Source organism: Oryzias melastigma, linkage group LG8, assembly GCF_002922805.2.
Source record: "Oryzias melastigma strain HK-1 linkage group LG8, ASM292280v2, whole genome shotgun sequence".
Classification (NCBI taxonomy): Eukaryota; Metazoa; Chordata; class Actinopteri; order Beloniformes; family Adrianichthyidae; genus Oryzias; species Oryzias melastigma.
In genome coordinates, this window is record NC_050519.1 from 17,776,176 (window position 1) to 17,789,007 (window position 12,832).

Here is a 12,832-nt window from a genome sequence, read left to right on the forward strand (position 1 = left end):
TTGTATCGCGACACAAGGATCGGGATACGTATCGCATCGCGACACAAGGATTAGATTACATATCATGTTGTGACACTAATATCGGGATATGTATCGTATCACGATACAAGGATCGGGATACTTATCATATAGCAACACAAGGATCTGGATATGTATCGTATTGCGACACAAGGATCGGGATAGAAATCATATCGAGACACAAGGATTGGAATACGTATCGTATTGCAACTCAAGGGCCGGGATACATATTGCGAAACAAGTGTCAGAATAAATATCACATCCTGACACAAGAATTGGGAGGCGTATCGTATCGGAACACAAGTATTGGGATACGTATTTTATCGCAACACAAAGATCTCAATATGTATTGTATCACGACACAAGGATCTGAATATGTATCATATCGCGACACAAGTATCAGATTACGTATCAAGTTGTGACACTGATATCGGGTTATGTATTGTATCGCGACACAAGTATCGGGATACAAATCATATCAAGACACAAGTATCGGGATACGTATCGTATCACGACACAAGGATCGGGATACAAATCATATCGAGACACAAGTATCGGGGTACGTACCGTATTCCGACACAGGGATCGGGATACGTATCGTATTGCAACTCAAGGACCGGGATACGTATCGCGACACAAGTGTCAGAATAAATATCACATCCTGACACAAGAATCGAGATACATATGGTATCGCGACACAAGTATTGGGATACGTATGGTATCACGACACAAGTATTGGGATACGTATGGTATCGCGACACAAGTATTGGGATACGTATGGTATCACGACACAAGTATTGGGATACGTATGGTATCGCGACACAAGTATCAGGATACTTATCATATATTTTACATTTAGATTAGAGGTAATATGGTTTATGAACGACTACTATAGTTTATTTTTGGTGAAGAGCGAAAGTACAGATAGAACTACTGGAGAACCAAAACATAGCTTCAAATTATTCCATAAAAATAGAAAAACAAGCTATTTTCTTTAATAACAATAATAATAATAATAATTAGGCCCAAACAATAAATCGCAAATTTATCTTCATCGCAATATTGGCCTGTGCAATGCACGTATTGCTAAGATTACATAGATTACGATAAATTGTTACCTTAAATGTTAACACATGTTTAAAACAAACTCAAGGCAGCTTGAAGAATTTAACGTAATTAATAGAGCGCTTTAAGCGTTTACCCTATCAGATGGAGCCCTTTTATGTTAGATGCCTTCTATGTAGACGTGGGTCTTTTGGAGAAATTTTGTTAACTTATATTTAAACAAAACTGTTACAGTGAAATGGAAATTTTGTAAATAGTTGTATTGGTTTTTGTTTGTGTATCGCAAGTGTCATCGCCATGGATATGCTCTGATCCACAGAAGTTTATTTTTTTACTTTTTGTTTTAGCATGACTTGTTAAAGTTATAAAATTGATGTTGACACTATTTTTCCATAACTCTCTGTTATGGAGAGAACCCTCCATCGAGAAGGTTAAAAAAAACGATTTTGGACACCCCTACCCAGGGGCACCGCTAAGGATTTTGGGCCCCATGAAAATAATTTTTACAAGGCCCAATAAGTTAAATAATTTCATCATCATTTTGGGCTTCTGTGGGTCCTCAGTCTGGGCCCCTAGAATCAGCCACCTTTACCCCCCTTTTTGGCACCTGAGCCCCTACCCCTTCAAATGCCCCTACAAATGAAGGAGTAGAGCGAATTCGTAGGGCGGGGGAAAAATTGGATTCTGTCTCCACATGGTCTCTCTTCTTTAAACTGTCATGTTATTGGCTGTTAGTCTGTTGCTAAACGTGTCATGAAACAATTTATAACAATAAACAGAGAATAGTTTGTTACTCCAAATCCTGATTGTCACAATTGAAGAAAATAACCAATGTATACTAATATGTGTGTGACCACCAACACAATCCCTACCTGGTTTCTGTGTGACTGTTTTTACAGAATGGTGTTGGCCGTCTCCAGGCTCCTCCTCTCTTCTGTTCTGTTGCTGTCGCAGCACCTCCTTCTCCTGGTCCAGCCTCTTGTGAAGAAGAAGCAGCTCTTTTCTCTCTGCCTCTAATTTTTCCTCCTCCATCTGTAAAATCCTCTCCACCTCTGGAGTCTCGTTTTCTCTCCTTCTAGGTTCTGGATTTGGTTCTTTGGTGGGTTGGAATCTGCTTCCAAGCCTCTCAATCAGGACATCTTCTCGAGGGCTTTCAGTAACCTGCTGATAAAGTCCACTTGTGTGGCTCTTCAAGATGGGATCTTTTCTTTGCTGGTTGTGTGTTTGTATGTGTGTGTTTTCTGTATTGTCTTTCCCTTTAGTCTTTTTCAGCCCGTCCACATTGTCTTCCAGCTCCCTCCTGGCCTCCAGACCAACAGTGTCTCCTGTGGAGAAAGTTTTGTTGTCCTCTGAGACTTTCTCACCCTTCCTCTCTGCATCCTCCTGCTTCCCTGTTTGCTCTTCAGCTCCAAGAAGCCTGGTGGAATTATGAGCCCAGTGCGGAGCAAAGAACACAGCCTCTCCAGAGCGAGACGCGTCCTCCTCGGCGAGGCTGTAGCCTTCACCGGGCTGCGTGAAAGTGTCTCCTCTGGAGCTCCAGTGCTGCTCCAACAGGTCCTCCAGATGGGCCCTCTGGTTCTGCTTCAGCTCATCCAGCTGATGCAGCTCATCTTTAGGGTGCAGCTTCACCTTGGAGGCATTAAAACAAAAAAAAGTGAATGTTGTGTTTTTTAGAACAATGATTCTACTGCACAAGTATCCTTTTACAACAAACACCTAAAGATCAAAAGGTTTCTCCTCCTGTAAGAAGGTTTCAATTATGCAAGTTTTTTTTTACCAAAAAGCTCAGAACCTTTGTCAGAAAATCGTGGACTGTGATGCACCAAGCGGGCCACCTGAGGCACTACAGCACACAAGTAGGGTGATTCTCTGTGTTTTACTCGGTGAAATGTGTAGACGCGTGTGCTGTTCTGCATGGAGTCACACTATTAAAAAGCACCAAAACAACCTCATCATGTGTTTTTAAGGTGTGCTTAATCCAGTTGTAAATCTGAGGTGGGCTTTAAAAAGTGCACCAGGGGTTCAAACTCTTTAAAAAGGTCCTGGATGCAGACAACAAGATGGCATCGAGACATCATTTGGATTCCCACCCTGACATGTGGTTAACAAACGCCATGGAGGAGTGCGGAACAGCGGCCACTTCCATTCGGTGCCATTGATAACATACGACGTTGTTCACATCAGAAGCTAAGTGGCGTAGACCTCCGCGGCCGGTTCGGACAGTGCTGCAATCGTTTTGGCATCTGGTCTATTTTTTGCCCGATCTGCGTCGCATTTTTTTTGCAAACATTGTTGTAACGCAATACATTGTGGTCTATACTAACTAATTTAGTGAGCATCGACGCACGTTTGTTTTTTGCAAAGACTTGTGAGAAGTTTCTAGGGCACTCGATTTTGGAATTGTAGATTCGGACAGCTCTAGAAAATGGTGACTACGCTATGTAGTGAGTGGGAAGGAATTCGGACATAGCTTAAGTCAGGACTCTCAAAGTGGCGGCCCGCGGGCCATTTGTGGCCCCCAAGTCAATATTTTGCGGTCCCCCGCCTTACTGTGAAAGTTTAATGTCTACTAAGCAATGTCTTCTGCATATCCACCCATCTTTCATGATAGCTTTGTATTTGTTTTGTGATGTTTCAGCTTGCATAACTTTAAAACTTTGCTTTTGATATTGTCGTTGGAAAGTCCTTAGCAACAGTTGCTAAGGTTGTTCGCTCCTGTGGTTTCACAGAATACTCAGAAGATATTGCTTAGTAGTGCATAGACATGAACAAATGTTCAATAAACTTGTTCAATAGATCTAGAGAATGGACCAAAGACGTAGACAGTGGAAGCAAATTCATATTTTTGGCATAAATGGAACCTCGTACGCCTCAGCCAGACTCTGCCTTCAGTGGCCCCACGGTGAATGAGTCTGAAAACTCTGGCTTAAGTCTTTTTTTTTATTTTAAGCTTCAAACCTCTAAAGTTCCACTCCAATGAAAATTGTCTTTTTGTGTTTTTAACATATTCTTGTACTATTTTTTTTCAAGGTAGAGGACCTATATACCATATATATAATTTATGATTGAAACAGGATTTCAGAGTATTTCTTAATTTAGATCGTGTTGGATCAGAAAACCGGAAGCTAGAAAATGCTCAGATTGATGACACAGTCACTGAAATGGGCGTGCCAAAGTCTCCTCCCCCTGGCCCGCTCACGCTTAGGTGTGCGAGACATGATGAGCGTTCCACATTTGTGCTGTAGTAAACTGTGATTCTGGCTTAGAACTGTGCAACTAGACTGAGCCAATATTGCTTGTTGTTGATATAAGTTAGCTTGAGGCCATAAGCTTGCGCAAAAATAGCTCTCCGGAAATGTGAGGTCGGGCAGGTGGCTCTACCCCAACAGTCCTGCACACAAACCAAAATTGTATTTCTAATGAGAAACTGCCACTGAGCATAAAATATGTCTTAAAAAACGACAATTTTTTATTTTTTATTTTTTATTTTTTGGCATTATCATAATCATAGTTGAAAGATCACTAAGAACATTTCTACGAAAAAATATGGCTGGAGAGGGACTTCAACACCAGAGATCTCCGTCATAACCTACAATGTAATATTATACCAGACAGCAGAGGATACAGTTTGTTTTTCAGACCTAAATGCATTTGTGAAGCTTTGTTTGTTAAAAGCTGCTTTATGAACAACAGCTATAGAAGCAAAAACTCAATATGTTGCTGAATCTTATTAAATGAGTGTTTGAACCAGCCAGGAATCTGCTGAAAAAAAGAGATGAATCTTTGAGTTTCATCTGGATGTATATCACTTCTTCCACACTAAAGTCATCAGTGGGACGGGTTAACAAGGCCAAAAGTGCCCCCAGGCCGCATGACACCACTCGTACCTGTTCCTGCACAGGTGCTTGGCTGAGCGTCTGGTTCCGATGCAGGTGGCTGTGCTGCCTGCGAGAGGACTTTTTCTTGACCGCCGGGAGGCGTGGAGCCAGCTGACATCTGCATTCCACGTGGTCCACGACCGACACCACCGCTTTGGCATACGTCGGCCTTTTATTGATGTATTCAATCTTCAAGACCTGGAGATGGAGAGGGAAGTCGAAAGGTAGAGTTTCATTTTTTTACCAAATTCTATGATCAGACACAAACTGATGCCAAAAACCAGATGAAAAAGCAAAAAGCCAGAGGAACTAAAATGTTTGACACACCTGCAGGTATCTGGTGTGTGTGACAACAGGGACACACTGCAAGCTCTTGGTGTTGCAGCAGCCGGAGCAGCGCTGCACCTCCACGCATGGAGGCCATAGCAGGAAATTAGCGTTGCTGCGGTCCAGCATCGCCCGGGTGACCTCCACCACCTCAGTGCGAACTTTACACAGCGCCTGCTGAGCCGGCTGAGCGTCTGAGGGACCAAACAAAACAACAGCCATGTTAGACTTAGCTCACTTTTACTTTTAAAAGTCAGTTTGTGGTTTTTTTTAAGTTACAATCTGCTGGATTTGTAATTATTTTTGGATTCTTAAGTAGCTGAGCAGGTCTTACGAGAATTCAAAGCAGTTTTAAAACGCTTTCATACTTAGATTTGGCTCTGCAGCATCTTCTTCATCAATGAATATCACAGAATTTGTGTTGGTTTGCTTTCACATTGGAATCTTAATACTTGAAAGACCTGCCTAAATATATTAGAATTTATCACAGCAGCTCATTTAAGGTTAAAACTGAACTCTGATCAGAAAGGAGTAAAATATACAGCACATTTATTCTTTTTAGTTCAATTTTGATTTTGGTCTGTGGAAAAAAAAAAAAGGTTTCACTTTCTCGTGAAGTACGACTCTTATTTGCAGGCAGACCAGCATTCACCTGTTTGTCTGAACTAGAGTTGGGATGAGTTTTCACACCTGCTAACGGGAACAAATCGTAGAGTGGATCAAACAAACCAGTGTAAAAACAAAAAGTTATTTCAAGGGGTGAAACGATAAATTGATGAATCAATTTCTATTTCTTTGATAAAACCAGATCAATCTGTCTGAGGCACAATCAAATTGACAATCAAAAATTATTTTAAAAGAGAATAATCGATAATCGATCTTGGAAAATACCATCTGGATTGAGGCATGATATAGATTTATTTTACTGTAACATAAAAACAACCAAGTACATAACAATGTGATGCAGCAAAAAAATGATCAATCATCATTACAGTCCAACATGTAAAAACAATTTGTCTTACATACATGTGACCATGCAGTGTGGTAGAATGTTCTAATAGTGTTCAGTTTGTATTATTTTAATGTCGAAATCATTTTTATGAAATTAAAATGTGAATGGATTTGACACTTTTTTTGCACACATTTATTTTTATACTTGACTATCTTGCAAGAAATACAAGGAATCTGGAAAACTTAACCAGCACAGTTCAGGTACCCCTGAGTACCCATCTAAGCCCGTGTGGGCAAACACAGATGGGGCCACCACCCACCTACAACCCACTTGGGGCCCACTAATTCAGCCCAACGGTAAACTATATGGGACCCACATTGACATGTTCACTGGGTATTTATCCCTGAGTCACACTCATTGAAGTTTTGAATAAAGATGTCATGAAGTAATTTTAGGTCAGTGAATCGGATCGCTCAAAATGAACCAAGATCATGCTCAGCTCACCCAGGCTCCGTGGCAGTCTGTGACCTCCGTTGGCTGCAGACTCATCCTGCTCATCTGAGACAAAACAGAGACAAACAGGAAATGAGGCCAAAATCTGTTGTTCAGTGATCCATGAGGCATTCTCGCACTCTTATCACGTAAAGACAAACTTTATATTAGTGTTTGATTTCATGTCTTTCTGTGAGCACGATTCTTCTTCACAGTAGCTCTACAGGTTCCTCTACAGAACAGGACAGTTTAGTCTGCAGTGCAGCTTGTTTGTTTTTTGCAGCAGGTGTGAAAGTTCATCTGAACAGGTGTGGGTTCACGAGTAAATGTGGTTTTCTCTGAAGTGAACTCTGGTGCGGTTCTCTCAGAGTGGACGTTGGCAGAGCGTGAAAGGAGTTAAAGTGAATCAAAGAGAGTTAAAACACATTCACTTAAGGACAAACCTATTGGTTTCAGTTTGATCGGGCAGGGATTCCACCAAAATGTATTTATGTTCACCTTTCACACCGCAGCTTTAGCTCCAGTGTTTACATTCTTTTAACTCTCCAGGAACTCTCCAGGTGTTTAACGTAATTCCAGAGGATAATGAACAGAAGAAATGCAGCTTAGTGCTAATATGCAACACTTTACAGTTATAAAGTGTTTATGGAATCAATGCAAATCAGCTGATTCTGCTTTTCTATCCACCAAAATCTGCTGATTTATGTTGATTGTGTAAACGATTGAAAAATGACTGAATACCAAAGAACGTGTATTATTTAAAAGTGGCAAATCAGGTGTTAAAGGGTTAATCTAAAAGTCTAATAAAAATGTTCAGAGGTTTAATTGCCTGAACCCTTTAACATCAGAGCTTTGGTTCCCGTGTTGAAGTTCTTTGACCCCCTGTAACTCTCCTGGACCAACACATCCTCCCTGCCAACTCGTCACATCCCTCCGAGTCAAAAATTGACGTTTTGGGTCTTCCTTTCAAACTGGTTGTTTCTTGACGTTCTGGCTGTTCCAGTTACATCAGGGGTCCCCAACCTCCAGGCTGTGAACTGGAACCGGTCCAGTACTGGGACGCAGAGGGCATTGTTACCCTAAGCCAGTACTGATTTGTGAGCATTACTGAATCTGGTCTGGTACCATGTTCGGTACCACATGCGATGCTGGATTAGAGTGCTTATAACGGGTTAGGGTACTAGTACTGGACGCGTCATATGGACCAGTCTGCGTCCGGTACCGCGTCCCGAGGATTGCGGATCCTTGATTTTACGAAAAGCCAGCATATTAAAAAACGACTACACCCAAAGCATCAAAGAGAAACGTGGAGGAATTCTTAACCAACATCGATATGTGACGAGTTTGTGTTGAGAATGTGTTGTCTGAACATAATGATATTTATAATTATGGAAATGGCATAAATGGTTGAAAATCTCCAGTAGTTTAAAGGATGTGAATTATTTTGTGTCATATCTGGTATTAAAGGGATAAACAAGAACTGACCTCTAATTCTAACTCATCCTCACACAATCATATCCTGATAGTTCTTCTCTCAATTACAATTTGAAGCAATTTTTACAATTTGCTCTATTTTTGACCTGGACTATTTTTACATTTTAAAGGGTGCTTCCTCAGCTGCTCATGTAGTCGTAATGCTGTAGTCATAATCCGCACCAGGATTCACTTGCAAGAGAATTGTCTGTGTAACTGTTAGTGCTGCCACAAACGATTATTTTATTAGTCAAATAATCACTGATTATTTTTTCTGATTATTCGACTAATCGAGTCTTGTGAAAACTGGATGTAAAGCACACATCTTAACCACTATTAGCTTTAAACGAACTAAAAACTATATATATACCATTAATGCTAGTATGAATGCTGTAAGCTGAATTTGGCAAATGAAGACGCTGAAATTGACAGCTAAAAACGCTGAAATTGATAGATGAAATCGCTGAAGCTGATAGATGAACAGCCTGATAGCCTGCTAAAATATTAGCTCCAAAGTAGCCTAAAAAACTAAAAAAAAAAAAAAAAAAAAAGGCCTTAATTAGCCAAAATAGCTAGCATTTAGTGGAAATCTTACCCAAACTCCAAATTAGCCTAAAAAACTAAAAAGAAAAAAAACATGCTAAATTACCCTAAACAGCTAGCATGTAGCTGAAATATTAGCTAAACTCCAAAATAGCCTAAAAAAACAAACAAAAAAAGCCTAAATTAGCCAAAACTGCTAACATGCTGCTGAAATATTCGCTAAGCTCCAAAATAGCAAAAACTACAAAAAAAGCCTAAATTAGCCACATAGCTAGCATGCAGCTGAAATATTAGCTAATCTCATAATTATCCTAAAAATACAGAAAAATCCTAAATTAGCCAAAACAGCTAGCATGCAGCTGCCATTTTAGCTAAACTCCATAATAGCCTAACACAACTTAATAAATGACTAATCAATTATTAAATTAGTTGTTGACTATTTTAATAGTCAATTAGTTGTCGATTAGTTGACTAATTGTGGCAGCCCTTGTAACTGCTAAGCTACAAGAATTCCAACACGTTTTCACACCCACCAAAAACCAAAAACTGCTGTAGATCCAACAGTTCACTGTGAAATCATCCTAAAGGCAAACTGGCCTAAATAAATATGTAATGTTAGTAGTGTTGTTTAATTAAATTCAATACCAAAAATACATTTGATTTATCCAAACATTGAAAGTAAAATGTGTTGATTCTGTATCAAATTTGTAGGAATCGAGAAGGTTCTGTTTCTTTACCTACGGAGTCAGAGAGCAGCAGCAGCTGAAGGTCTTCTATGGAGGAGATGGGAGTGTTTCTAACCAGCTCCACCAGAGCTGCAGGCAGAGCGTCCCCCTGAAAGCCACACGGAGGACAACACAAACCACAAGAAGTGAGACGCACAACCCAAACAAAAGTCGGAGTAATGCCGCCGCACTTGTGCAGCGAGCTTGTCGTTTCTGCGCCAACACAAAGGCTTCCATTATGTCACAAATCCAAATATCAGATTGCACACGAGCACGAAGCAACCTAACCTCAGAGGAACTTTTCCTTCATTAGATCCTTCATCAAAGCAATGAAAGGAGTCCGCTATACTGATGTCATGTCAAAGAAAAGTGGAGAACTTTACTGCTTTGCTGGTCTAACAATCAGATTAAAACAGGAAATGTTTGTTTTTATTTTAAACTTCTTTTAGAATAATTGCTGTAGTCTACAGAAGTAGAACATATTTTTATTTTCCTTTTGTAAGAAAAGATTCATTTATAAAATGGATTATTTTTAGGAGGTTCAATGATCATTCTATTCTCATCCTTCTAAATGTTTTTTTTTTCTTTTTATACTTGCATTGCATTTTGTCTATAATTTATGCTTCTTAGGAAGACAATTTTACCTGGGGTTGAGTTGATAAAATAGACCGATTCGGGTTGATTTTAGCTTAATAGTCAATAATCCATCTATAAAAGTAGAAATTGATTTTGCACATGAAGCTAAAGTCAGCTAGCTTGATGCTAACGTTTAATGGAACTTCCCAAAGGACGGCTAATGCTAACGCTCGGTCGACCTGAACATACACTGCTGACTAAATTACAATCTTTATTTAATTTATTTATTGTATTAATTTTTTAAACTTTTTAAGGATATATTTTTAAAGGAACCATTTTTTGTCTAAAACACAGTTTTTTGAACATTCTTTGCTTCTTCTTCTTCTTGAAAAACAGTGTAATGGAATAGCGTGAGCTCCACCTAGTGGTTAAACTGAAACGACCTCCAGGAGAAGCAGAACAATGTTTACAATGTTAATAATCTGAACATTTTTGTAGGAGCTTCTCCGTTTGAGAATCCATGTTACACTGTATAATATTAACGTTGACATTATTTCACTAATACATTTTACAGAATGTGAACTGTATAAGATTAAAATAAATATATTTAAAAAATATACCATCATCATTAATTTATTTCTAAACAAATGTGTATAAACATCTAAACCGTGTAAACTCAAAATGGAATTAAATTGAATTCAGTGGATCAAAAGAATCGAGAAAAAATTGGAATTTAATAGAATCTGGAAATTATTATTGACACCCAGCACTAATTTTATCATCAGTTCATCTTAGTAGCTAACTCTGGTGCATTGCCAGTCATACTTTTTAATGTGTAAAGTCCCTGTCAAATAAATAAACAATATTAAAGAAATAAATCCAGTTTCCTGAACAAATCCTTCATAAGGATCAATAAAATGAAGACCAAGAGTTGTGCATGTTTCTGGTTTAAATCAAAGATTTGGTTTGTTTACATTTTTTAATAATCTTTTAATCATTTTTTTCAAATGTCTCCAGTCATCTTTAAATTATGGTGATGCTGTTTTTGTAGGTAAAATCTAGGACAAAGTTTTCAGCAGATCAGCTGGAGTTCATTAGAAATTCATCTCTACGTTGTTGGTCCTCCTGTTGGACACAATTTTATTTAGAGAGGGTCTTTAAACAAAATAAATACTAAATAACTAAAATTTGATCGTGTTGTTTTTATATTGATTGATCTATTTCTTATGCTTTTATATTGATTAATGTGTTTGAACAAAGTTCTATATGTGTGGGTCTTGACGTTCGGTCTGCAAATGAAGGTTCTAACGGATAAATAGTTATTTGAATTTGAAAATAGAGAAAAACTATGATATTTTATCATTTGTTTAGTTATACCCGGTGATTCGACTAACTAAATATTTCCCCGGCTTAAAACCAAAAACCCAGCAGAGATTTTGGGGATCCGATTGTGGGTTTAACCCCCCCTCACAGGTCATTGATGGGATGGAGACGGCCAAATAGGGGGGAGAGAATTAACCAGAGCAGACACACAATAGTCACTCAGAGCGCGGTGAATGACTATTGGCGTTGTGTCCTCTCATCTGCTAACATTTAGGGGTCAAATGACCAAGGAAGGAGTCAGGAAGTGGGGGAAGGAGTGACACGGAGAGGATGACAGAAAGAGGGGGGGCATCTGAAGAAAAAAAGAGGAATAATGGATGAATAATAGACGGGCCGGGACATAGAAGGATCGGACGAGGGTCGAGGACTTCCTGATGTGGATTGGGTTTGAGTTTGTTGCGATCTCATGGAAAAAAATGATCAAATTGGTGAAAAAGATTGACGCCGCTGATGAAATATTAGAGAGCTCCATCTTTACCAGAGGCTGCAAGATGGGGAAGAACTAGAAGAAGGAAGCCGTCCTCTTACATTTTCACCTCATCCTGCTCCTGCTGTTTTCCCTCATCATTGGTCCAATGAGTCCAATAACACAGCAGGGAAATACCTGCTGCATTCGGCCCACATGTCCTCTGCGGTTCTGCCGGAGCCCCCCCAGCACCCATCATGATCATTTCCTCTCTGCCGGCGGAGCGAGCTGGGATAATTGTGTCTGATGTTAATTACAGCGTTTTTTTGTTGCTGCCGTGGCAATTTGTGTCGAATCAGGAAACATTAAATAAACACATCGGCTTCTGATAAACAAACAGATGAAAAGTGGACAAACAACAGATCTGAGCGCATTAATGACAGAAATATGAAGCTGTGGCGAGGATGATGGCGTCCTGCGGGGTATAGGACTCATGGATCTCACCACTAGATGAGAAAATATAAAAAAAAATGTGTATTTCAATATGTCTATTCATAAAGTCACAAACTACACTGAGAAAAGTAAAATATAGGATCAGCTATCAAAAGTTTTGTCATTTATTTACATTTAAAATGATTAGTTTTTATCAAATTATTGAGTTGATGGTTAACTCAACTTAAAATTTTAATTTGATTAAAAAAAGCTGTTTTTAAATGCAACAAATTACAGAACTTGATCCAATGTTTTACTTTTTACTGTGTACTAGAAACAAAAGTAGAGTTCAGAATAAAATTAGTTTCAAAAACATTTAAATTGAGTATATTTAATTGATGATATTGACAAATGAATGAAACTTATGGAATCACTGATGTGTCAATATTTAAATTAATACACCAAAAATATATATTTGTTAAAAACTGTAAAAGAATTAAAATGAAAAGAAACTGTTTCCTTAAATACCCTAATTTATTTTTGTTTATAAACTACCCCCCCC

The 12,832-nt window shown here is 38.8% G+C and overlaps 1 protein-coding gene across 2 annotated transcripts in view; it reads right to left on the reverse strand.

Moving 5' to 3' along the window:
- pdgfbb (platelet-derived growth factor beta polypeptide b) overlaps positions 1 to 12,832 on the reverse strand; it is an 18,183-nt gene that overhangs the window by 2,615 nt on the left and 2,736 nt on the right. The window contains exons 2-6 of one of the 2 annotated variants that reach the window (XM_024273080.2): positions 9,486 to 9,582; positions 6,745 to 6,798; positions 5,289 to 5,482; positions 4,971 to 5,159; positions 1,956 to 2,712 (exon numbers count right to left, since the gene is read on the reverse strand). In XM_024273080.2, coding sequence (XP_024128848.1) covers positions 1,956 to 2,712; positions 4,971 to 5,159; positions 5,289 to 5,482; positions 6,745 to 6,798; positions 9,486 to 9,582 — 1,291 coding nt within the window. Of the gene's footprint in view, positions 1 to 1,955; positions 2,713 to 4,970; positions 5,160 to 5,288; positions 5,483 to 6,744; positions 6,799 to 9,485; positions 9,583 to 12,832 lie in introns of those variants that run through there. The other variant, XM_024273081.2, reaches the window with a different exon arrangement.